Source organism: Rhea pennata, chromosome 4 (assembly GCF_028389875.1).
Source record: "Rhea pennata isolate bPtePen1 chromosome 4, bPtePen1.pri, whole genome shotgun sequence".
In the NCBI taxonomy this organism is placed as follows: Eukaryota; Metazoa; Chordata; class Aves; order Rheiformes; family Rheidae; genus Rhea; species Rhea pennata.
The window spans coordinates 35,061,721-35,089,162 of NC_084666.1; the positions used below are offsets into that span (position 1 = coordinate 35,061,721).

General features: G+C 41.4%; 1 protein-coding gene across 1 annotated transcript in view; it reads left to right on the forward strand.

Annotated features, from left to right (window-relative positions):
• The window catches only part of IRF2 (interferon regulatory factor 2), a 46,960-nt gene that overhangs the window by 16,187 nt on the left and 3,331 nt on the right, over positions 1-27,442 (forward strand). The window contains exons 2-8 of the mRNA XM_062575749.1: positions 3,946-4,071; positions 5,021-5,128; positions 10,903-11,002; positions 11,619-11,795; positions 14,364-14,410; positions 18,524-18,635; positions 22,871-23,035. Coding sequence (XP_062431733.1) covers positions 5,042-5,128; positions 10,903-11,002; positions 11,619-11,795; positions 14,364-14,410; positions 18,524-18,635; positions 22,871-23,035 — 688 coding nt within the window. The 5' untranslated portion in view covers positions 3,946-4,071; positions 5,021-5,041. The remainder of the gene's footprint in view (positions 1-3,945; positions 4,072-5,020; positions 5,129-10,902; positions 11,003-11,618; positions 11,796-14,363; positions 14,411-18,523; positions 18,636-22,870; positions 23,036-27,442) is intronic.

Sequence of the window (27,442 nt, forward strand, 5' to 3'; positions counted from 1 at the left end):
CTTCTTCTTGCAAGCAGATGCCACTGAGCTGAGGTTAATGTCTTGCATGCTCAACCACTTCTTTGGGAATCATTTTATTAATATCTTAGTTTAAGCCATCATCACAGAGAAGACAACAGCCCCTGACTCCAGCCCCCTTTAAGAAAGAGATGGATGACAGCAATGAGCAAGAAAGAGGAAATTATATCCTCAGAGCTATCAGCCTTAATATATTTCCAAGGCATATAGTCAAAAATTGTGGGCTTTTGATTGGATGTCTTGTTAAAAATGGCAAGTGTTCATAAAATTAATTCCCAGTAGATAACCCTACTTTCAGATCTGAATGAGTCCTTCTTTTGTTGTAGGATAGAAAAATGCTTTCTTAGTCCCATCTGCATTAGCAGTTGCTTGTATTTCTTGGTGATTATTATTCCCCTCCCCTCACCATGGGATAATTATAAACCAGAAGAAAAAACAAATGAAAAGTATTTTCAGCATAATGCCAGAAAGTTTGATTTCATCATGTGTCTCTGGGAGTGATAAGTGTTTTCTTGTGCTCTCTCCAAAGATATGCTAGAGGTCAATACAGTCCAAGTTTGAAGCTGTGAATTAAAGACAGGGAGACTTCATTAGTAGTTTTGGATTAAGGAGTTCCTGCCTTTTCCCTCCAGCTGCTCATTCCTGCTCCCATACTCCTCTCTCACAAGGCTTTGAACCAGGTGAGAGAACTGATCTGGATTCAAAAAAAAAGGAAAAAAAAAAAGAAAAAGAAACCACAACACAACAACACAACACTTACAGAAGGAGGTGTAGTTGCTGAGCCTGATGAATTCCCTGACTTGTGCACAAAGCTTCCTGTGCAAAGAGTAGTGTTAACATGCTGCAAAATTGGGATAGGCCCAAAGGGTGGAGGGGGAGTGGAGGAAGAGGAGCTGCTTCACTGCTAGCGCAGCTGGAGCTCTGCTGTCCATGTGCAGCCCCAGATAGCCTGGTCTCCCCGTCCAGCCCAGGCATCTCCGGGTACGGTCTCAACTTTACCAGTGCTCTCCTGAGACAGAGGAAGACCGTTCCAAGTAGGTTGTTTTTCTTCATTAACCTGGGTGCTAAGGTTCAGGTTAACAGAGGTGGCTACTGCAAAGGCTTCTGGTGAGGTCTGCTTAGGCCAAAGGATGGGTACCTAGGGCCAGTTAGTTTGAAGAGGAAGCCAGTGGGAACTGGATGCCTTGGCAGCTCTGAAAATATGAGTAGGAGCCTGTTTTCTCTATACAAAATACACAGGCACCTAAACATATCTTTGGGCCCTTGGCTGTAGATCTGAGTGGGAAGTACAAAGTTAATGTTGAACAGAAATAAGAGATAGGTGTATGGGTGCTCTCTGCTTTATAGGCCTGCTTAAGGTTATAAATGTTAATGTTTCATTCTGGAAAGGGTCAGCTATTTTTGCTTTTCACCTTTCTGCTGGGTAAACACTAGCAAGAAGCTGAAGTGAAGGAACTTGGCATGCCTAGTGTTTTGTATGGCTTACCTTGGTTTCTGGCTTTGTATGTGTGTTTTACAATTCATGCGTTCTGGTGTAGGGTGAAGCTAACTTGGTGTTAAGTGCTGGCCAGTGGTACTTCGCATGCCTTTGCTGTCTCTTTTGGAGGATTTCAGAGGTCTTTACAAACTCTTTACAAACTACTTTTAATGGCCCAAAGTGGTTGTCCCATTACTCACTGATGACTGTAGATTCTGCCATATGAAGCTAACAGAAAAAGTTAAAACAACAAAGCAGCATGGAGAGGAACTACCAGAATAAGACTCTCAAGTGCATCCATTAGCCCCTATTGATCTAGGAAAGCCTCAGAGAAAGAGGGGAATTCAAATCTGAGACATTAGGAGTCTGCTTGCCCCATGCATTTTGGCCAGGGATACTCCTCAGAGGTTTCCCTCCTCCCTTCCCTTAAGCCACAGGGTTTTACTGTGCAAGCCCTCCCCGGGGTGATATGTTGAAAGAGGAGAACTGTTTTATGGCCCTGTTTGAGACTATAAATCTTAATACTGTGTTTGTTAACTGTGTTGCACATCCTGAATAATTTATATAATAGCATCACACTGGCCCTAACTCAGAGAGGAACCAGTGGAAATTTAACTCTTACACACTTTTTCTTCCATGTAATTGTTTTTAATGAGGTACATTAACTCTCCTAATTCTATGTTGTACTTACTGGAAGACAATGTTGAGATACAGACTGACAGACGCTACTTTCAAGGCAGTGCAGAACTTGGTGCATCTTACTATACAATAAAACATGCATTTGACAGATCTGAAGGGGAGATGTGGCACCTTCATTTCACTCAGGCAATTACTAGCTACAATTGACTCAGTATTTTTGGACATGCCATGGACATGCAGCTGTCAAAAAACGTAGTATGTTTTAGTGCCTGTGTGGTCAGTACTGTCCTGCAGAGGAAGGCTCTGAGAGTGTCTTCTGAAGACACTAGGCGTTGTTTGCTGCAGCACGTGGGCTTAGAGGAGCACAGGGTACCTTCTAACTGGACAGGAGTGTGCTATGTTCACTCCTCTGTGAAAAATGTTTCTCCAGAAGATGCCCACAGTTCCCTCCAGCTGGACATTGTCAAGGGTTATTTTCAGTTGGGTTTGGTTTTACTTTCAAATAAACAGGTCTTTAGAGCTGCACTCTTCCTCTCTCACAAACCAGACCTCTTGGCTGATTACTTCTGATTGGTTTGATTTGGTGTGGGTGATGGATGCGAAGGGGTATGCCGATAGCAGCAGGCTAATCCAAGAAGACTTGGATGCTGCTGAGAAGGAGGTGAGCATGGCAGCATCTGCAGGGAACAGCTGGCGTAGCCCTGGGGACATGGTGGGAAGAGGCAACTCTGCCTCTCGCTATTTCTGTTTCCTTGCAACAGCGATGCTGGCAGCTTTCTCACCTCACAACACAGTGTTTTTTCACAGAGGCAGCTTTTACTTCTTCCCCTAGTTGACTGCCCCAAGCGGGATTTGTCACTACTACTTTAAAGATTACTTTTTCGCCTCTTGGCTAAGTAGTTCATTCAAGTAGGCTTGAAATTGTGTCTTAGAGGCTCATTAGCCAGAAAACAAGACATGTCCCATTGCGAAGTAGGAGCACTCACATGTTGAATTCTAATGATTATACATGGTGTTTCCAGGAGCTGTGTCAAAGTGCACATGTATTTAAAGAAATTATAGGAAGAAACGAATCTAAAATGATAGTTGCTTGTACGTGCCTCTTCCTTGACAGATGAATAGAAATTTACTTTTGTTTTGAGTACATTGCCATTTGCATTTTCCAGCTTTGACCTGCTTCTAGGAGGAGGTGATGGTACTGAGTGATTGAGAAAAGGCAGCCAGCACTTACAGGGTTTCTAGGGAAGAGCGGAGCCTGCTTCGCCGTGACTCAGAGAACAGCTTTGCTCGTGGGGCTCACACGCACTGGGGCTTTGCACAAGGGTTCAGCTATTGTCAGGTTTACTTTCTCGTATCTGAACCTCATCTGAAAGGGACCTGCGAAGTCACAACTGTTTTCTAAGCTATTATAGAAATTCTTAGTCATTGGAGGGGGTAACCATGGAAAAGGTTGAGGCTGAAACTCTAGCGACCAGCTTCACACAGTGATAAGGAAAATGCCAATGTGCTTGCTGAGAAATTGAGCGCAATTGCTGTTAAATTCTCTGAATATACCAAAGAGCGTTATTGTTGTACTCAGGTTTTAATTCCCTATTAGTTTCAGGAAATACTTATCCTCAGAGCAATGAGAGGAAACTTCGAACACTTTTCTTCCTCTGGCGCTGGGTGTGGGCTTGGTACTGCCTAGTTGTTAGTCTGTCTGAAGCCTCTGCTCCCATAGGAAGAAAGAACGAACCCATTTACATTTGTGTCATTGCTGTGTGCTCTCAAATATGTGCCTAGTCTGTTTTTTTCTTTCTCTTTTTTTTAAGATCAAAGGTGACAAGAATAGCAGAGCAGAGAAGTGCAGAATGATGCAGAAAGCGCAGATGTAAAGAACAAAGGAGAGAGGAAGGAGCCGAACCTGGTGTAGTGGGGAGAGAAGAAGAAGCCTAAATGCAAGTACTTGAATGTGGAAGTGACTCATTGCAGGCTGCCTAACAGGAGTTTAATGTGTGCTTTGATCTGCACATAGTAGTGGTTGGCACTTTCAAAGAGGTGCCTGGGATAGAAAATTTTAAAAACATTAACCTATCTCAAGTTCAAGACTTTGGACTCTAATGTCAATAATTTACAGGTCTACACAGGGAAATGGCATCAGGGTCACGTGTCTGTGTGTGTGTGAGAGAGAGAGAAGTTAGTCTGAGTCTTAACTGAATAATATAACGTGTCCTGGTGCAGCTGAGGTGGCTGTAGACCACTTACTTCCTAACTAAGCAGTATCGAAATGTAAAACAGTAGCTAAAAAACCCAGTGATTGGATTGATCAGAGAAAGCTGAGGAGGGCACTCCTACTCAGCCAGAACCAAAGTTGTCTCATAAATTACTGTAACGTAAAATATACTTTTCATAATCTTAGTCAAGTTCATGAGACAGAAACAGCCATTTTCTGTAGACACTGTAGTTAGTAGATACAGTATTTTAGCAGGTATTGTGATGTCTCTTGCATGTTTTTTTTTAACCATTTTTTTTACTTGGCAAAAAAACCCCTCCTGTGCAAATGCAAGTGCATGGGCCAAAAGAGGTCTCCTTAGGAGCTAAGTTGATTTCCTTTGTGCCTCTGGTAAGCTGCCTCTGTCAGCAGAAGAACTTTTGCCATTTTGGTGAGTCTTCAGTTAAAAGGGTTTACCAATAGAAGTATACCAGAAGACCATTTTCTATGATAGCACTTCATTATCTCAGTTGCTCTTGTGGGAGGCTCCCCGCAAAGTCAAAGTCAGTATTATGTGTGTGGTTATTACACAGCTGCAAATCTTCAATAGGTACGTCTGTCTGTCTTTTGGGCTGAGGTGGGGGAACTGCAGTTGTGCCTAGAAAACAAGTAATGTTGTCTCCTGTTATCTTCAGCTCCTTCTAACACAGGTAACGATGCCTGTCGAAAGAATGCGGATGCGCCCATGGCTGGAAGAACAAATAAATTCTAACACAATACCAGGGCTGAAATGGCTAAATAAGGTAAGGTCCGCACACCGACATGTGAGCATGTGTTTGTAACGGGGATACTCTGTAGTAGGGTCTGAGTTTGGGTTAAGTAAATCAGTGTTTCTGATTTTCAAAGGGGCAATGTGGGAAAGAAGGACAAAGCTGCATGCTTCCTGCTGAACCTGTTCTTCTGGCCTTACCTTCCAGATTTGAAGCTCTTTATATTTGCCTGTTAGATTTGTGGCTTGTTTGAAAGCATTTTTCCTCCTCCAGCTCTTTGTTTGTTAGAACAACTGTTCTGAAGACTCCGTTAGGATTTTAAGCTGGGAACAAATTGCTCACCAAGTAGTGTCAGAAGGATTTGAACGAATGCCCTTCTGAGGTATAATAGTATATTTTTCATTAACCTCTGAGTCAAAAGAGATGATCTCCTCTTTCAGTCACCTGTGAATTTTCTGATACGTCTCAAAGCAGTTGAGCTTGGAGAAAACAGGATAACTTTCCTTTTTCCAAACCTAATACTCCTTGTCTGGAACTCTTACTGAGAGTGTTAGACACACAGAGAACATAAGCGTTGGCTCAAAATGTCAGCATTAATTAGATCTCTCTCTTTTTTTTTTTTAATTGGCTCAATAAAACAGAGTGTATTTGAGACTTTGAACAGTAATAAACCCAAGAAATCTTGTGTGTACTCTACAGTATACAAGAGATGAATTCACCGCACTAAAAAGAATGAATCAGTTTTAGCTACAAAACACTACTTTATTATTGAAATGGAAGAAATGTACAAAAGTAAGTGCAGAACCATAGGAATAGCCAGTCTGGATAAGACACTAGTCCAGTTAGTCTAGTATCTTCTCTCCTCTAGTATTTGTGATGCTCAGGTGATCATTTTCAGATCCGAGGAATGACGTTAAGATGTCTTCCATTTCAGCTTTCCAAGCTAGAATATTTAGTGGCTATAAAATTATCAGGAGCCCTTTAAATTTCAGCTACGCATTTTGTTTCTCAGGAACTCCCTGCATCAGTGACTCTCACATGCTGTGACTGGGTAAATAAATATTGCTTTATCCATTCCCAAGTTAGCTGCCCTGTGAATTTGAGTAGGTCTTTGTTCTTGCATAACAGGGTCACAGTTAAAAAGGAGGAAGAGCCTGGTTTTAACTGTTGTCTTTGTAATTTGAATACCACATTTGGGTCCCCATGGATTCTTCTCCTTTGCTATCTCTACCTCTGTGTCAGTTCTCTCCTGCTGACAGCCCATCGCTGGTGTCCTTCCCTGGGCATTTCTGTTTGATTCTGAAAGAGTCTCTCTGTGCCTGACAGGACACAATATCTTAATAACAGTAAGATTTAGTCTTACTGTTAAATTAATTGTCCTTTTTTGTAGATTACTCTCACTTAACCTTTTTCAGTACACTGCAGAAACGTACTTGCTTCCTTTGCTCTGCAGTGGGAAAAGGTTGCCACTATGCTAAGGGATTCATTCTTCAAGTTCAGCCCACCAGCGTGTAAAGGCTTTTTGCAAGGCATACCATGTCATGTAATGTTTACCACTATCTTGATCATGTTGATACAGCAGTTTCTGCCTGGTCCTTCTGGCATGAACTTCTTGCATGCAAGAGCTTAGTTTTGTCCTTAGTTAGCCTACTTTATATTGACCAATACTTGTCTTACAAATACTGTATTTTGAAATTTGATTTGCTGAAACAAAGACCCGGCTCCTACCAGAGGGAGGATGCCAGGACAAATGGCCTGCATTGAGGTTAATTAAACTGATTCCCTACTCCCATCCTCAGATTTGACAACCCGTCTGAGCTGCCTTTGTGTTCAGCTAGCTAATTTCATTTCTGAGTGCTTCTGTTTAAAAATGTTTAAAGATTTGTTCCAGCAATGAATCATTAAACCAAAAATATTTCTATTTTTACTGTAAGTCCTGATTATAAACAAGGTCATGCATGAAATCTGTGAGAAAGTATCATGTGCATCATAGCTTTGTGTACATGCAGAACTAACTGTGAAAGTAGGAGGATTTCAGGACTTGTATTTTTAAATCAGAGCTTGTCATAAATCGGTTCACAGTAAAAAGAAATGTGTGTCAGCTTAGAAAGAGAATGTCATTTTTGTACATAACTTTTGAAGAAATAAATACTTCAGGAAGTAATATTCTGGGTTGCTCATGGGCTGTCTTTTCTTGGGGATTTTTTTTCTTGGGGATTTTCCTATACAGGAAGGAGGAATTAAACCTCTCAGTTAAAATGATGAGTCAGGTAACAGCTGACTTACCTAATCTCTTCCTCTACTTTCAGTTGATCTCATTGGACTATTACCATCAAGACGATGTCACTGCTTAAAATTTGTCCTATGACTTTCTTGCTAGTGTGTCTTGCTCACTCTCCTACTTGGGAGATTTTGCAGTGTTAGAATTGCAAGTGTTCAATATTGTTTTCCTCTTCCTGCTTGCTTCTAAGAATGTGACACCTTTTCCTTTTGATGTCTCCACTGGAATCTGGTAGCAGTTCCTGTTTTGCTGCACTAGTTTTGTGGGTTGTGCTTTTTGACTTTAAGTGAGTATGATTCTTCAAAGAAATACAGACTTCTGCACAAATGCCTGGTGATAAAGTGCTATACAAGGCAGCATATGGTTGAACAGGTCTACTGCTGTTCTGTATCTTGCAGTATTCTTAAAACAAATGGGAAACCATCACTTCCAGTATGGACAGCTGCACAGAACTTAATGGAAAATCTTAAACTTCAGGGTTTGAAAGGAGCTAGGCATTCTGGAAAATGCAGGGAAAGCTTTACTCGGTAGCAGACAAAACAACAGCCAGAGCCAGGATGTAGGAGGAATAGTTTAGAAAACAACAGTGGCAAAATGCAGCCTGCACATAAATTGGGGTTCCTCAGTTTGTTCTGTTGGGATCAAGAAAGTTGTCATAGGGGGTTCACAGCCGGTTACAGAAGGCTACTGAGGCATGGAGATGCTTCTACAAGGCCAGAGAGGGAAGAGACTCCTCGTGTTGTAGGAGGTTGTTGATTAAAGGATTCAGTGATGTATTGAAAATACAGTGGTGGTAAGGACAGGAAGTGCTTTCTGATAGTAGGACAGCAAGGAGACTCTTCCCAGGCTATTCTATTAGCTTGACCTGGGGCAGATCCTGGCTGTTACAAGGTGGCATCAAGTTCAGTGATTCACCAAAACAGCTCTGTGGGTTGCAGCAGTGATTCCTGAGTGAGGATGGAGGAACTGAAATAGGGCTCTGTAGGTGTAGCCGAGTCTAAGGAAGAGCAGTGACAAGCCTTTTCCTATTAATGCCATTATTAGTAAGTACAGACCCAAGAAGGATATGGGTAAATGTTTGATAATGTGTGTTTTTTGTTTTAGTACAGATAAGTGAAGTCACTTGCCGAGAAGAGCTTTTGGTGAAATTCAGAAGTAATTTGTTAAATAAAAAGAATCTAGGTAAACTAGAACAGAACACATATTTAGGCTGTGGAGTTCATGGCCATGTGGTGATATTGCAGTCAGCGGTCTTGTGGGATTTTGGAGAGATTAGATATTTGTATAGCTGATGACAAAATCTGTAGTTTTTATGTATATGCAATTATTTATTATAGGCAGATACTACAATTTTTATTTATATTATAATTTGCTATAAATCTTTGTGCTTCAAGACGTTTGGAATTAGGGAGAACTCTGTAATAAAAAGACATTTAAACTGCTATTGAAAAGGTCCTGGCACTTTCCTTTGAAGCATTGAGTACAGTTGACCATGACAGAGTGCTAAGCCTGATATATCTGTGAGTCTTATTCAGTTTGGAAGTTCCTATAGGACTTTTTGAACTATCATGCAGAATACAAAACAATAGTATAGCCTCTGTAGCATTGTGTAGGATGGTTCAAGCCTATGAGAAGACTTTTTAATCTGTTCAGCTCTTGAAGTTCTGGTTGATAGAAATTGTTTTCTATGGAGCTCTGTTCCACCCTCATAGGCTTTAGGAGAGTAGAGGCAATTAAGTTTATCCTAGCTCTAATGAATATAGTAGTACTGTGGACTACAGAACAGCTTTTCCTTTACACAACTTCTGCTTGGGGAAAGAGGAGAGCATCTCTGTAGGATGATCAAGTGTATAGAGGATGAAGATTGAAGAGGCAGAAGGGACATGAAAGAAGTGATGGGAATAGAGTAAGGAAGAATGAAGGTGAGAGCGTGGGAGGGAATGGGGAGGAACACATTAAATCTATGCTTTTACCAAATTAAAGAAAAGAGGAGGGGAAGTGAGAAGTGAATAATGCAGTTCTAAATAAGTGAATGTAAATGACAGAAAAGATTGAAGAAAAGAGCTGAAGGATGACGCAAAATGCAGGCCCAAGAAAGAAGAGATCACAGAGAAAGGAAGGGAAATAAAACCAACCTTGGCATTTAGTGAAATATTAACCAGACAGACAAGGAAGAACAGCGGTTGTTGAAGGAAGGGGAAAGAGCACAGGATTTATCTCACGTGACCTTAGGCATCTACAGTACAGATGCTGAAATGAGAGCTGACTAACTGGAGTCCTTTGTAGTCAATGGAGAGAAATAGGCATTTTTGGGATGTGGTTCAGTTGACAGCGTTCAGGTGGCTGCCTCAGAAAGAAATGAGTTGTATCCTTAAAGTGCTTTTCTCTTGCTGTCAGTAAAAGAAATCTAGACAAATTATGGTAATATTTACAGAGCAAGTTGCTTGCATTTGAAGTCAGATAAGATATATCCCCTTCCCAAGAAGGAAGAAAAACCAAGGCTGCAGAACAAATGCATTTTACATGGCTTTGTAGAAATTAATACAATGTGTTCTTAGGTAACCCTTTAGGTCCGTACATAGGAATTAATTCCTGTGTTGTATGATGTAAAACACATCTGACCCAGGATCTATCTGGTCCAGTAGCCCATCTTTCATGATGGCCTGTGCAAAATGCTTATGGAAGGAGTATAAGAAATACAACAGGTGTACTAGGATTTTTTCCCCTCCTGTACTGTTTGAGCTCTGGAAACCACTGGGCTCCCTGAGCTGAAGTTGCATCTCAAAACTGTCATCTTTAATAGTCACCAGTGGATTATATTCCATGAGTTTCTGATCACCTTCTGAATCAGTTTATGCTTCCACCACATATAGCATGCCTTGATTTAACTACCTGTTGTGTGGAAAAAATCTTCCTTTGAGTTGTTTTAAATCCACTTTTCAGTAATTTCAGAGCTTGTCCTGAAGTTTCTAAGCTAAGTTCATCTACCTTTAAACCCATCCCTGCAGAGGGAGTCCTGTGCCTTTTATCTTCACTCAAAAGGTATCTGTATTTGATTCGTTCAGGTGAGCTAGTTGCTTGGCTTTTTAATTTCAGAGATCCTTTTCTTTCACTATGCTAGTATTTTACTGGCTGAATTCTAAATCCCTTGAATTAGCTCTGTTCCTATGGTTGTTTATTTTCATATTTGATTTTTCTAATCATAGAAGTGTCTGCTGCCAAAACCAGCTTTCATTTGAATGTTGAGAAATGTGTAGCACTTCATGTTTTGTCCGTGTGTAAGTTTGGAAAGCTGCCAGCCGCATAGTCCATGAAGGGGCATCGGATGTTTCATATGCTTAGAGTTGTATTCTGCCTTGGATGCCAGTGGATATTTTCCTATTGAGTTCAGTGACAGCAGTACTGTTAGAAGGAAGCAAAACACTTGCAGATGCGGGAAGTGTGTTTTTAAATAAGTGACTTAAAGTCACCAGAAAATCCCTCAAGTCAGTCAGTGTTGGCATTTCCTGTTTGTTTTCCCTTCTAGGAGAAGAAGATTTTTCAGATTCCCTGGATGCATGCTGCAAGACATGGGTGGGATGTTGAAAAAGATGCTCCTTTATTTAGAAACTGGGCAATTCACACAGGTATTGGAACTCTCTGTTTTCAGGACAGACTTCACTTTGTTTTTCCCTTCTAAAGATACTTTTTCTTTCTTTCTTTCATATCCTTGCTTTTAGTAACACAGAGAGTGAATTTAAGTTTCCAAATCTGTGGGAGGTTAAGTGCTTCTTTCAAGGTCTGTACTCTCCAGCTTTATTGAGGGACCATAACTCATTTGCATTGAGGAACACAGTAAAACATAATTGATTTAAATGTTAACAAGATTGGATTCAAAATTGCCAAGAGTAGAGCATGCTCAGTGCTTTGTAGACTTGGACCCTTAGGCTTTTTATGTGTTTCTATGGATTTGAACCAGACATAATAAAAGTAAATGCTGTGCAAGCTTTTCCGTACTGTTGTAGAGTTGCATCTGATCTGCAGTGCCCTAGGTCTTTCTTGAGCAGAAGCTGTTAATCATGTTCTAAAAATGTGCAGGAGAATGAAATCACAGCATTCATTTTCTCTTGCAACCTAAACTATTGTTTGAATGCTTGTCTTAAGAACTGAAGACTAATACTTGAAGTTAACTCATGTAGTTATTAATTTGCCTTAGGTTTTCAATTATACATCATATGTACTTAACTTTCTTTTCTTGCTTAGGAAAATACCAGTCAGGAGTAGATAAACCTGATCCAAAAACATGGAAGGCAAATTTCCGATGTGCTATGAACTCTTTGCCTGATATAGAAGAAGTGAAGGACAAAAGTATAAAGAAAGGAAACAATGCCTTCAGGGTGTACCGGATGTTGCCGTTATCTGAAAGACCGTCCAAAAAAGGTAGACAAGAGAGCTTGTGAATATCCAAATGGTTTGGGGTACATTGTCAATGATTTTGTCGGCAAAAACTACTGAGGATACTGAGGTTTGCAAAATGTGCCAGTTTTCCTTCAGCTGCTGCAATGTCAGATGCTTTTATCCAGACATTTCCCCGAGGTTCAAAACTTCTCTGTGAAAAACAGAGTATGTTCCATTAACAGAACAAGATACTTCAAGAGATGATCAACAAGATATGATCTCCCCAAATTGATGGTCTCGTGTAAATTGTCTTAGTTCTATTAAAGCCAGTGGTGGTGCGGTTAGATCTCATTTCCAGGTACATAGCTTGTTTCAGTTCTGGGGCTCCAAGCAAATGCTGCAAAATGGCCAGGGTTTAATATGTGACAGCAGTACAGTGTAAACAGATGAAAAATTACTGTGGGACAAACACCCTTAACCTGAATCAGGAGAATTTTTTTTCTGAAAGAGGTGTTAATGTGAGTACTGAATTAAAGCACGTGTTAAGGAAGCTGAGAATACCATGGAGAAGAGCTTCTTTACATTTGAGTGTGGTAGCACTTCCAAAATCACAGTCCCCATGAGGTATCCTAAAGAACAAGGACAACGTAGAGCCATATCTGCCTATTCCTTAGCTCTCATGGGAGAAGTGGGTCTCATTTACTACTGTACCCCTTCAGTCAAGGACACAGATTAGGGGGGCTTAGAACTCACTGTATTTTATTTTAACAAGGTAAAGCTCATTCAGAATCTGGAGGCAGGCATACTGCCGTCTGTTTTCAGACAAGGGTGGAAATAAACTCGTGTTTTTGAACTGATTGGGAGCAATACACATTTAAGCATGGCTTTGGCAGATACTGATGTAGCTGAACAGCAAATGTGGAAAACCTGATTCTGTAGAAGAATATAGGGATGAAGCTGTCATGTGGAGTTGGGAGCACAAATTCAGCACCCTGGTTTTCTGTACAAGTAGCAAACTCCCCAGTTTGACATTTTGGGGCTATATCTCTGTTCAGAAGATTAAACCATGAAACCATTTCTTGAGTTAAAGAAATAAACTAGACCACGAAGAATGAGCGAAAAGGACTGTTGTGTTTGCTCAATGCTTGGTAAAGCAGGAAAGATTTGTGTTTAAATCCCCAACTTCAGTTTAGTGATTAAGTCTCCCACGTGCCAGGAGAAGACCCAACGACTAGGTGAATCCTGTGAATATTTGGTTGCTTATGAGTTAGAAACATTGACTTACTCCTGTAGACAGCAGTGCCTAGGGGTTTTGGATGAAAAGACAATTTGCAGTCCAAATGCATGATTTGCTGTAAAATCTGATTCATTTCACCCATAGCTCAATTTGTTGTTTTCTTAAACTCAGATCTGAAAGGAACATCTTAAGTAAATGTGCTTGGAAATGAAGATAAGGAACTCTAGCATTTATGGGGCAGAACTAGGCTATGAAAGGAAGAGCAATCTGGAAAAAAGAGAAAAATTTTGCTTTAAAACTGTTTCTGATTTCTATCTATGGTGTGTTTTGTAGATTCAGACGTATTTCCCTAAACCATATTCTATTTCATTGTGGTCAGTCCCTCTCATAGCTGTAAGAACTAGAAAAGTTGAGAATGAAAGCTGGGATTCTGGAGTTGTAGAGGGAGAGGATTCTGCAGCAAGTCTAGTTGCTGTTTATCTGTGGCATATTTGGGGCCTTGTATATATTCTCCCTCATCCTTTCTGCATGCCGCATGCCTAAGTTTATGTATGAGTGAGAGCAAAAGAATTTGACTGCAAATATTTCTAATTCATGGTGCTACCTTGTAGTAGGCATGGGGAAAATGTGTGGAGCATATCTGCACAGTGGGAAGAGCTCAGCTTGCATCAGCTGGTCTCAGCTTCCATGGCAGGGCGTGCTCAGGTTGGAGCAGGGGCAGCGATGTCGAGGCCTGCCAAGAAGCACAAGGTTTTGTGAGGGCCATATGTGTGTGTGGGGTTTGTTGTTTTTTGTTTTTTTCCCCCTGGATTCTCAAATCCAGCCTGGTTGCATAAGCCATTTTGCATGAATTATAATATGTACTCCCCCCCTCCACCCCAGGTCGCAACTATTTAAAAAAATATTTGTTGAAAATAACTGTGATCTCTTTTTACATGTTAAATCAAAGATCTCCCTTTTCCTTTAATTACAATAACAGCATCTCTCAAATGTGATGAGACATATATTTTGATTTTTTTCATTAGGAGTATTTTTCCCCCTTCCTTCTCCTTTTCAGGTTTCATCTCTTAGTTTGTCACTCTGAGGTCCAATTTCTTCATCTTATTTTCTGACTGAAACTGCTTCCACCAGTCCTATCAGTGCTCCTTTTTTGTAGCCCTTTTAAAATGACACACAAAGCCAAAATGTTCAAGATGAATTTTTGACTGCCCAGGCCTTAAAGTAGGTTTAAAATTAAGCAAAATGACTTCTCCTTTTCCTGTGAGATGCTGCCATGTTAAGGTACATTGTGCTATTTCTTAGTGCGTATAGAAGAAGTGAAGGATATCTCATTGTACAGAAGACTGTAAAAAATCTTCTTTCTGTTGTTGCAGGAAAAAAAACAAAGTCCGAGAAGGATGACAAATTCAAACAAATTAAGGTAAGAACTGATGGTTTAATCATGTGAGAGCTTGTGAAAACAATCCGTTGCAAAATTTTTTAATAGACTCAACAATATTTTATGGTGGATATTTGCAAATCTCCCATGCTTGTGGTTTCCTTAAGTAGCTTACATTGGATGTTCGATTTTAAAAAAAAAAAAAACGTGAAGCCTATTGCAGCCGTGACTGACGTCATCAGCTGACACAGCCCTTGTGTTGCAATGCCTGGAGGTTGGAAAACTGGCAGCCTTGGCAATACATTTGCCGTTTGTTTGTCTGTGTAAGTAGAAATGAAGTAATTACGGAAGGAATGCTTCTGAACAATGGAACTACCTTTTGGAGCAATTAATTTGTGTTCGTAGTGCATTGGAAATTCATTTTCATTTAGGCAAAGGGGAAAGTTCTGTCAGAGCTGCATGTTCTGCTTGTATTTTGTCAGTTAGAATAACTTGGTCGTAAATCTCGTCAGTCAGTATTTGAGATTTCTGCCTATTCAGAGCATGGACCCAAACTCACATTTGCACATCCTACAAAGCATGGCATTTCCTGGCTGTGGCAGTTCTGCTGAGGGCCTCTTGCAGATGGTCATATTTAATAGTGGCAGGACTGGGACTTACTTCAGCTTTTTCAAAGAGTAAATTGTAAAACCTTCAGACTTTCAAGCTTCAATAAAGTTTGTGTACTTGGGTCTGTCACTAAAATCCGGGATTTGGTTACTGAATCCGCAGTACATGCTATACATGGTAGCATGTAGCAGTGTATGTAACAGAACAAAAGCTCAGTCCTCTGCTATTTGCTTGTCAAGGACTGTGGTTCCCAAGTCTGTGTGATGCAGCCCGCGAAGCATTGCGTGCTGTGGCTAGCAGGTAGTCTGGGCCAGATGACTGCTGAGGCCATTTTTGGAAAAAATACTTTATTAAAATCGGATTTGGAAGGCAGAAACTCTTCTGGTAATCGTGACTTGTATAGTTGTATATCAGAATACTGCTTTATTTGTCTGTAATTTTAAATTGACTTTAAGGAACCATTTTAACCATCATATCTTGATTTTGTCGCCACAGTTGTTTGTTGTAATCTGACTCTGATCATAACCTGCACTCTGAGGGAGCTAGTAAACTCTGATTGTCAGAGCAGGGCAGCAGATGATGCTTTTCAAAGCTGAGAGCAGCACGTTGCTGTTTCCTCTTTCATAATTCTTTCTTTAGTCAAAGTATTAAATACCTGAAAAGCCATAGAGGTGCTTGAACAATCTTATCCTCTTCATTAAGATTAGTCTCGCAAATACTTGTTACTGAGGGAGTTCCAATGATGTCTGGAGATTATTACTCTTGGCATTATGCCTGGGAATAGGGTATCTGCAGGGAGATGCTCACAAGTTTTGGAAGCACCTTCCTGCAGCTCAGTTGCCCTGAACAGCACACAAGTGTTACAGCAGCAGTAAGCTGACCTGACTGTGCTTCTAGTACATAAATATTTTCATACATATATATATAATATATATGTGTGTGTGTGTATATATATATACATATATATACACACACACCTGCGCGTGGTACCTAGGGGTGTATGCCAACCACTAATTATCTTATGGCCAGTTAGCTCTTGTAGGTTTTGAGCCAGGGCCTGGTTGTATTCCCAACTATTTTCCATTATTTGAAAAAATGTGTACCTGCGCTGACCTCCAAATATGCATGAATTTTAAATTTTAAAACAGATACACTATTGAATATTGAAGGCAATAGTGAGGAAAGGTGGTGGTTGAGTTAATCCAAATATCCATTTTTGAAATTGAAACGTACTTACAATTTCTTTGCTTGATGATGTGGATTCCTGTGATCTGAATCTCTGTTTTTTATTGAAAGCCTTGTACTTATCTTGAAAAGCTCTATGCGGTGAAGATAAGTGGGAGGCTGTTCCATGACCTACCTGTTAAATTCCATGGGGTAACATAAACAGAGGGAGAAGCTAAGGATCAAAGGACAGATCTACAAAAGGACTAACATACCTGTGTAGCTGCTGCTAGATCCTGAGGGCACCCAAGGCCCTAAAGTGACCACTGTTGGGGTAAACAACACTGCCAGACCTCACTGAGCAGAGTAGTGGTGCTGGGTTTGAGCAGGATGCTCAGCACTTCCTGCCCATCCCCTCTGCGGAGGTGAGAGCTGAACTGTACCAAATTCCTCTTCCACATTAGACAAGGGCAACCCCCCTTGCAGATAAGTGTCCCCCACCCTGCAGATACGCTTCCTAGCCACTGGGCTTTTGGTCAGATGGGGCCTTTCTGTTGTAACATGAACACTTATCAATGAGAAGAGGCCATAAGTATTTGAGTAGCTGAAATAAAAATAGGTGCTTTCCTTTGAAACAAATTTAAGGGCTGAGCTGCCTACCTGAGGCTTAAGTTCCACCTTATCCAAGACGTTGCCTGTTGACTGTGTGTGCAGCTTCCCATTCAGACTTAGATTTTAAGTGGCACCTTTCCCCACACATTTAGCTTAGGCTTCCATCAGGCATTTGAACACGGCAGAGTTAGGTGATTTCACACTGTAGCACTGACCAAGTCCCTTTGTGGGTCTGGCACCATCACCTGAGTTCTAAGACATATTTTTGTTTCTGCAGCTCTAAAGGGGCTACCAAATAGTTTTATAGGTAAGCCTTAGTAAAGCTGCGCAAGTTGCTCTACCTGCAGCATTGCCATAGGGGCTGCTGTGTTGGGCAAGGGTTTTCAGGTGCTTTGCACAACGCTGGAGGCTCAGGGCCCCTGTGTACAGTCCTAACCTCTTTCTGCAGTCTGTGATCCTTGATGGATCAGTAGGAGCTAATTTTATCTTTTCCAGCTTTGTATTGGATACTCCAGTTCTTTGACCTGTGGGTCCACACAGCTAGTGTGGCTTATCAGAGACCTAGCAGCCATTCTTCTAAAGCTGCAAGGGGCCTTGCAAAGGGGCCTGGGAACAGGGTATGTGTATTTTGGCCTCGCTTAATGGCTGGAGAGGCAGAGACTTGTGTCAAAGGGACAGCTCTTCTTGAATTGATCGCAATTGCAGCACGTGGCATCCAAAAAAGAACTGTCACACTGTTGTCACCCCATTTGTCCCCATGAGGAAAGTTTATAGGATTAGTACAGTGAAGGGCTGACACCACAGCGCTTGAGACTTTCCTTTGCCCTACACTTGCTGAAGTGCCCAATAAAAATGGGCACAGCACGCCATCAGATCAGACCGGCAGTTCTGGCCCTCTCTGCAGATGTCTCTAGGTCAACAGCAACGCAGGACTTAACTTCCAATGTTGCCATTCTTGGTCCAGAATAAGAGCAGAAGACTTCACGCTTTGTACCCGATAGTTCTTGTCAGGGAACTAGTAAAGGGGAGAAGGTTGGCTTTGTAGTTAGTCCTTTAAAAGTGTTCATAGCTTTTTAAAGAAATCCTGAAATTATGGAGTTAGAACTTTTGCAGTCTATTCTGAAGGGAGTTTCTTAGATCCCCATCTGACTGTAACAGATGTATAGAAATGTATTTTGTGGGCAGCTTAGTGTATGTAGAACAGATGGTGTTTTCTCAACACTGTTGCCCTGTGGAAATGTTTATGATATGATCTAAAAGGCTGTATTTAGTGTAAACACTTTGGTTTGCTTTCAAACTTGCTGCAGAGAAAAATTAAGGCTAGAATTCGGTAATTACTACACAGAAGCTAAGACTTCCTTTCAGGGAGTGCTGGGAGATGCATCAGGTTTGGAAGGGAAAGAGGATGAATATTAAATAACTGTTTCTGTAACTGCAGTGTAACTGCACTATTTCTTCCTTGTTGTTCCAAATGTTAATCTCTTGTAGTAAATAGCACACTAATTTCTTGCTCTCTGAAGGCTCACTCTAAATCTGAAAATTAAAAATATCTTTAGTTTCAGAGAGGAAGATTTGGAAATGGAATAAACTTCAGCTTCTTCTAGAAGAACCAGAATGTTCATCTTAGTAAACTGTGTTTAACAGGGAGCAGGGGGTACGTGTCAGGCAGAAGTGATTTGAATTGATTATCATCTCAACACAGAGAGATGAATTGAGTCCAGGCTCCTAAAATAAATCAAACCTGACCCAACTGTATTGTTTTCATTCTAGCAAGAGCCAGTTGAATCATCTTTTGGGATTAATGGGCTAAATGATGACACTTCTGACTATTTCCTGTCCTCCAGTATAAAAAATGAAGTTGACAGTACAGTGAACATTGTAGGTAAGTACTCCTATGCTTTTCATGTGTGCTAAGCATACAGATGACTTAAAACACCATTTCATGAAATAGGTGATACCAGAATAACACTTTTGGCTGTGCCAAACTGATCTTTCTAGCAGCATTTTGCACTTCAAGGAACAACATGGTTGTGATCATGCCCAGGCTTTTTTTGCTAGCCCAGCCCGTACGAGATGTTGGTTGCAGGCCAGCCCCACGGCCTCACAGAGGTGGTGAGCGGCGCTGCTGCGGCACGGCGCTTTTCCTGAGATCCCAAGCCTTGCCAGCCTTTTTTTTCAGGTGGCCTTTCCTGGCGTTAACTTGCTCCAAAGAGTGCTGCTTAGCTAGGAGGGGGTTTTAGCTAGTGTCACGTAGGAGTTACACTGGGGTTGAGTCACTGTTTTCTATTACTCCAAAAAGGGCTGTGTATAGGGTGCTGTTTTATTTGTGACTTTAAATGTGTATATGAAATGGAGGAACTTGGTTCTTTTTACTGGTACGTCAGTAGCAGAGTTAGTTCTTAATATCACAGAGCTAACAACAAAGATCAGTGAAGACTGTATTTAGAAACTCGTACAGTAGGAATTAGCTGTCATCTCAGAGTGTGAATAATTGGTTCTTTGTAGAATAATTGGGTTATTTTTTGACAGCTTTTTTTTTTTGGCTAAGGCTGTCATTGCAACAAGGGCTCCTAGAAATGTGACCCATATACTGCTTTCTGTAGAATTCCACTTTTCTGCATATAGAGAAATATGTGTTTAAAAAACATACGTTAATCTTGTGTTTGCAGAGATGACAGATACTATGTGCAGTGACTATTTTTGATGTCCATTTCTTAGGTCACAGGGCTTTGTGTAAAGTCACTCCCTCAAGTATTTTTATGGTTGAGGCATTTATGAGTACTTTTCCTCTCTTTATGGCAATTTATTTAGCCAGACCTTGCTTTTCTAAGAATACTAGGACATAGGTTTTGCTCCTACTATTAAAGAAGGTTTTATAACTTGAAGGAATACTGAAGTATATTTCCTGACTAACTCATAAATAAATCTGAAATAGCCCAAGGCTGATACACAGCCCCAGGGAAGAAGCTTCATGCCCAGATGCTTTGTGTTATTGCCTTAAAGTCAAGCAGGGATCAATTAAAACAGTCTTTAGATTGTATCTGATGTTATCCAAAATCCACTAACATCAGTTGAGAGTAATTGTGCTGCAGGCAGCTTGTTTTTCTGCAGTACAGCATATCCTGAACTCCTGTTTAATTTTGTGATGAGATGAATGCATGTTACACATTAGAAGATCTCAGTAATTTACAGGACAGGACCCATAATAGCAGCATCAATATACAAGAGTAGTCAAAGGCGTACCATGAAAACCAAGCAACGTGTTCTGAGGAGGAGAACTGAGTTTGCATGTTACAGGCTTTCGTTCTTCCATGGACTTACAGGGAAATATCTGGCTAGTGTCTTCTCCCTTTGCCCTGTTGGTAGGCTCTGAATCCACTTTCAGGAGAAGGATGACTAGGTTTGGGTGTGCAACTGTGATCCTCCATTGTGTAATTAATGGCTTATGAAGTGCAGTGCTTATCCAAACTGAAGAGAGAAATCCTTATTTAGCACTCCGAGCAGGTTTTTAATAGAAACAGGGAGGAAAAAAAAGGCAAAATAGATTAACTGTGCAGAAATGAGGAAAGTCAGCTGGAGGGAAGAAGAACAGAAACAGCACCTGCAATGTTTTCTGACATAGTACAGCTCAAGGAAAAGCAGTTACATTTTGCCCGAGTGAGCAATATCTTTTGCTGCACTGAAGTTATCTCTAGGGGTGGGTAGGAATTCTTCAGGTATTGAGGAGAAAGATAAAAAGATGGCTTGCTGTTACTGTGATGATGTTGCAGAGGGGTGGGAGGCAGCGTTTCCTCCCTCACTCAGTAAAAAGCAGATTCTTTCAGAACTAGGAAAGGGTTGGTTACAGTGGAGATGAAATGTTTAGAGCAAAATTGTAGTAATTGTAATGATGAGGCTTCTTAAAAGACTGTTGAGTATCTGTGTAATTTTCTGTTTGTTGGAATTGCCTCATGAAATACACATCCAGGTTTGGGGGATTTTCTAGTAGTTACTTGGCACTACACAAAACAAAATGAAATGTAGCTTTTTCCTGGGAGAAAAAGCTGCTACTTTTCTTCCTCAAGAAGTTTTGTTTTAGCCTAGTCTAAATATAACAAGGCAGGAATGGTTTGTGTACATATGCATGTGTATTTGTGTATACGTATCTTAGTTTGTCCAGTAAAAGATTATATCTTTTGCTTTTCTTTAAATCTTTTTATTAATAATCACCATAATTTGGTCACTTAACAGAAGAATTGCAAGAGCTACTGTGTTTCATTGCCTGTATTTTTCTACGTCATGGGTCCAGAAAGAATATTCTGTCTGAATTTCTAATGACTCAGGACTGTATTGCTTGATGAATTATCTATTCTGTCCTTTGAAACATCTAATAACTGACCATTTCGAGAATCGTATTAACATGTGGGATGGACTGTTGGTGCCTGAAAAATCTAGCAGAATAGATATTAGGTAAAACTTAAAATATGCAACTGCATTCATCGTTGTGTAGTGCTTTTAAGACTTAACGGTTTACAATGTGCAAATGCATTTGAACCAGTTTCTCTAACATAAAATCTTTACAAATGCTGGTTGAAATTGGTAGGAATTTGCCTGTATGAAGATTGCTACTCTTGATGCTTTATGTTCCAGTGGAACATTATCTATAGCTCTTCCTTTTCTCTTGGATAGCTGTGTATTCTGGTTGGTCATCCTGTGAAATGGCACTATGCCTGTATGCTGTTCCTGTTTAGCTGGTGGCTTTCAGCTCAGCACTGGATTAATGCATGTGTCGTGTTCATATGGCTTGAGTAAAAAATGGAGCTATACTGCACAGAGGAAATTGTCTGTACAAGCAGCTGTAGAGATCGGAGGTTCTGGCTTTCAATGTAGTTTTGGTTTGCCTATTAACCTGCTGGTACCTCAGGTTATTCCACTGTTTCAAAAGGTGTTGTACAGCACAATTAATGTCTGGAAAGTGTTTTGGCACACGTGCAAAGCACCCATGCTGCCTTCACTTCATTGAAATAAATAATGATAATTTGGCCTTAAACATCATGTGCCTGGGGGAATAGGAAAATCCTCTGTTAATAGCTAACCAGACTGCAACTTTCAGTCACAGGCCATGGGTATTACAGACTACAGGTATGACCGTATTTTTCTACATACCATCACTGACACTGCCAGGATTTGTGACAACAAGCATCTAATTGGAGGAAAATCGTTGGCAGATTCATGCCATATGTAAATCAGAGTTCCAACGTGTATTACGTGGTTTGCATGCTAGTTCTGACCCGTTTGGTTGTATGGTGCCTAATTCACTTCACAGCACCCAGAGTCCAGGGGATGTTGGCAGCTTCACAGAGTCACAGAATGGTTGAGGTTGGAAGGGACCTCTGGAGATCATCTACTCCAGCCCCCTTGCTCAAGCAGCACATTGCACAGGATTGCATCCCGATGGGTTTTGAATTTCTCCCAAGTAGGAGAATCCACAACCTCTCTGGGCAGTCTGTTCCAGTGCTCAGTCACCCTCACAGTAAAGAATTTTTTCCTCATGGGCAGGCAGAACTTACTGTGTTTCAGTTTGTGCTCATTACCTCTTGTCCTTTTGCTGGGCACCACTGAAAACAATGAAATAGAAAAATAGAAACTTGCTGGATGGTGACACTCTCTGGAATAGAGAGGGGAAATTTACAGCCACTTTTACACTGGTTCAAAACCTCACTGGTCCCAGCAAGTGGTGGTCTGGTCAGCCTGGAGCTTGGCTTGCCAAGCTCTATACGTCCTGGTGAGATTCTGTTTCTGGGTGAAGGAGGAGTGCGGCTGTGGGCTTCCATGTAAAAGCATCTTGGCAGCTGGTGTGTCGTGTCAAAGGACACCTTTTCTAGGAAAGCCGGGGAGAGTTAGGCTTTTCCAGTGCTCACAAGTGGAAAGGAAATTTCTTTGGAGGTGTTGGAAACTAAATCACACAAGTTTCCTTTAGAAGTCTCACTGAAAGCAGATGGCCATGGAAGAAAGTACTGAGACTGAATTAAAGGCTTCAGGTTGTTTTAATAGCAATCAGTCCAAAAGGATAAGCAATCAGAGGTTCAGCAGGGTCAAGGTATTATAAGTAATGCATTTCTTTTTTCTAACCCCAAGTTGTAGGACAGCCGCACCTTGATGGCAGCAGTGAGGAGCAGGTGATAGTTGCCAATCCTCCTGATGTTTGCCAGGTGGTAGAGGTAACAACAGAAAGTGATGAACAACCCCTCAGCATGAGCCAGCTCTACCCCCTGCAGATCTCCCCCGTCTCGTCCTATGCAGGTAAGCATCCTAAATTTTCTTTACAATTTTTGGGGGAAGTGTTTGGAAGGCACTTGGTTTGATAGGGAGTGTCAAGCCAGGAGGCAGAGTTTACCACTGGGGAGAGGGGGGATGTTCTGGGGTAGCTGGCAAAGATTCAGAAATGTCTGTTCTGCTGCCTGTCCTACCTTTAATGATATTTGAAAACTTCTAGTCCTCTTTCTCCATTTTACTCTGGGAAATGATTCAACAGCATAATCTGAAGATGGAAATACATTCTACAGTTTTTAGCCTGTGACTAATGGAAGAGGAACGTTTTTTAGATAAAATGCAGAAAGGTCTTTCTGCATCTTTTATTAGAGGGACAATGGTACAAATCATATGCTGCAAATATGTTGTGTTCCCCTTGCACCTTGAATTATTAAAGATGAAAGGTCATCTCTGTTATATGTCCTCTTGGTGCCTAGCATCATGGGTACAGAGTACCAGGGGTTATACTAATGATCCATAATGCAAATGTGGAGCTGAGGGCCCTGGAGGAGTGGATCTGTGTATTACAAATAGTCTGCAGACTAGAACAACCGTGTTGTGACTGATAACAAGTGGTCTCATGAGCAGCAGAGCTGTGGAAGTCTGGCTTCTAACGTCTGTCTCCCATCTGGATTCTCTGATAACTAAAAAGAGGTGAGATAACAAGCCTTTCCCCAAGTCAGAGTATTAATGGATTTGCTTCTTTATCTGCTCCTTTATTTTCATAGAACTGGTAAGAAGTTAGAGTTTTTGGCACTTAATTGTGCATCATTCAAGTTTAACAATGTGTTCAGAAGCTGTTAGGGGAAAACAGACCCAAATGTGCATATGGGCACACCCCATATAGAGCCCCTGCAATTTTATAAGCCTTATTTCCGTAGGAAGCAAGGCAAAACCACATTTGAAAGTAGAAAAAGTTTCAGATCCAACCCGTCCTTCCTTTTTTTTAAATATATTGCTAACTTTCAAGCCTCAGAAGACTGAGATAGAAACAGAAATGTCATCTTTTTAGGCAAACTTGAATATCAAATTGTTCCTTGTGAGATTTGTTATTTTACACATGGTTTTGCCTTTGAATCATTAGGCTCAAATTACTTCCAGACACATTTTTATAAAATACATATATAAGAATTTTTATCTTTAGGCCAGGGTGAATAGTATGATGTTCTTTTGAATTGCCTCCAATGTTAGTCTGACACATGTTGATATATGATCATGCTTCCCAATGTGTTTAGTCTGTAATGGCCAGAGCTTTTAGAAGGGTTTGCAGAGTAAGGCAGGGTGGGGTAGGGAGTTGGGGATTCTTTAACTCATTAGCAGTGGGAGATGGGGCCTTGGAAACATTTGTTCTTTTTCCAAATGCTTCTTGCAAAACTTTTCCTGTATATGTGAACACAATGATAGTGTTTTAAGCTCAGCTAAAGGATCTAAGTACTTGGAATGCAAACAAAAGTCAATACCTAGATCTGAGAGTTGGGGTAAATGTTTCTTGAACTGTAACATTAAGTGGGGTGATCTGGTGACAGGAGAAACACCCTGACATGCACAAGTCCTGCATGTGCTATTGCCGAATAGGAAGAAAGTCCCTCTGCTGCAGTCAAACTTGCATAAGGGAAGTTAACATGACCATAGTACTTCTGTTATCCCTTGATGTTGTCTTACTATTTTGCTGGCCTTCAGCTGACCTAACTTATGTCAAGAGCTGCTGTCTCATAACACAGATAGAACAGACATGACTTTATGCCACTGACATGTCTTTAAATGCATTTCGAGGCAGTTCTTGAGGATCCTCGTAACTGTAGCTGGAGGCCAATAAGAAGTGGAGTACCACTACGGGTCTATCCTGGGGCATGTCCTGTTCTTTATTAATGACCAGAAGAGGTGGTGAAGTGCATGCTTATGAAGTTTGTAGTTGACACCAAGTTGGAGGCACCAGCTGATATCCTCAAGGGCAGGGCTGCTGTCCAGAAGGACCTGGGGAGGCTGCAGGAATGGAACATTGTGAAATTCATCAAGGACAAATGCAAAGGCCTTTTCTGTGGGAAGAGAGAGCACCATGCAGTGATAAGGTTGGGGTTGACTGGCTGGTAAGCAGCTCTGCAGAAAAAGTTCTGGGGGTCCTGGTGGGCAGCAGGCTGAATGCAAGCCAGCAATGCACCCTGGCTGCAAAGCCCAACAGCCTTCTGGGCTGTATGAGCATGAGCACGAGCAGTGGATGGAGGGAAGCTATTATCCACTTCTACTTAACACTTATTAGACCACATCTGGAATATTGCATCCAGTTTTGGGCCCCCCAGTACAAGGAAGACATCAACAAACTGGAGCAAGTTAAGGAGAGGGCCATCACGATGGTTGGGCTGAAACATTCGCCCTGTGAGAAGAGGCTGAGGGACCTGGAATTGCTCAGCCTGTAGAAGAGAGGGCTTCCGGGGGACCTAACAGCAGCCTGTCCAAACCTATGGGAAAGTTATCAAGAAGATAATCAGGCTCTTCACACCTGTTGTTTCTTATGCTCTCACTGTGCACCACTGTGAATTGAAACAAGAGAAGGTCCAACAGGGTGGAAGGAAAAACTTTTTCATCAGGAGGACAGTCAGGCAGTGGAACAAATTGCCCAGAGAGTCTCCATTCTCGGAGCTTTGCAAGATTCAACCTGCATAAGGTTCTGAGCAACCTGGTCTGATCTCACAGGTGGCCCTGCTTTGAGACCTCCAGAGATCCCTTCCCACATGAATTGGTCTATGAACTTTTTTTTTTAAAGCATGCATTGACTTTCAGGGCAGGAGTGAGAATAGGGGTCTGCACAGTTTGATAGAAGCCGGAAATTTGTAACACGCTTGTGACTGTCTCTGGCTTTATCTTGCTCCATGCAAATCCAATAGGAGAACCAGAGGAGCCCTGGCTCTGTGCATTTGCCCTGGCATTTTCTGGGTAGAAGTGCTTACTATGTCAGGTGCTATTGCTGAATAGGAAGAAAGAGTTTGACCGCAACAGCTGTGCAGGAACAGTTAGTTTAGCTCTTCTGAAACAACAAAAAAAGTAGCGTGAGGTATCAGCTGTCCTACATAAATCTGTTTTGTTTCAAAAACACCTCTTGTTCCTTTCTGAGGTTGTTCGGGCAAATCATATGAATGACCTTTATGAATTTTTTTCATATTTCCACTGATGTCTATGAAGTCCAATGTTTTTTAGTGCCAAGGTTGTTGTCAACTTCATCTTATATCTGACAGTGATTCAAATAACCTCTCTAACTTTCCATACCCGAGTGGCCAGCTTCCCTGTCTTTGCTAACTATAGAGCTATCTCTTGCTCAGCATTTTGTTATGTATAAACATCAAGGATGGATTCCTTTTCATCTGCATCACCCTTTTTTTGTTGCCACATATTTCTTCATGTCAGAAAACGCCTGCTTCTTGTCTCTCTATGGATTCCTTCTATTGATTCTATCTCCAGGGCCATTTCTCCTTTCATACAGATTACTTTCTGCCTTTTCCCTCCCTCCCCATAGTTTTGCTTATTTAGCCAACTTTATCACCTTGTCACATCTCTCTTTATCTAGGCCAATGAATGAGAAGCCCTGCAGAGTGTTAACTTTATAGGGCTTCACAGTTAGATTTAATGTTTCAGGCAGCAGCTCTGCTTACTGCATGGTATATCTGAGACTATGAATAGTGGAGGTGCTAGGTTCAGAAGCAGTAGTCCTTAGTGGTTGAGCTAGTGGATAAGTTGACCATGAGCCAGCAATTTGCCTTGCAGCAAAGGATGATGGCATCCTGGGCTACATTAGGAAAAACATTGCCAGCATGTTGAGGGAGGTGGTCCTTCCCGTGTACTCAACCCTGATGGGGCTACATCTGGAGTCCTGGGTCCAGTACTGGACTGCCCAGTACAAGAAAGTCATGAACATACTGGAGCGAGGTCAACTAAGGGTTGAAAGGGTGATTAAAGGGCTGGAGTGTCCCTCATATGAGGAGAGGCTGAGAGAGCTGTGGCTGTTCAACCTGGGGAAGAGAAGGCTCAGGGCGGATCTTAGCAATGTGTATAACTGTCTGAAGGGAGAGTGTAAAGAAGATGGAACCAGGCTCTTCTCATGGTGCCCAGTGACAGGACAGGAGGCAATGGGCACAAACTGAAACACAGGAAATTCCATCTGAATGTACAAAAAAAACTGTTCTACTGTGAGAGTCACTGAGCCCTGGAACAGGTTGCCCACAGAGGTTGTGAAGTCTCCATTCTTGGAGGTACTTAAAAGCTGTCTGGACACAGTCCTGGGCAGCGTGCTCTAAAGACTCTGTGAGCGGGAGGGTTGGACAAGGTGATCTCCAGAGATCCCTTCCAAGCTCAGCCATCCTGTGAGTCTGTGAGGGTGGGAATGAGGTGCGTTGGGCAGAAGCACGG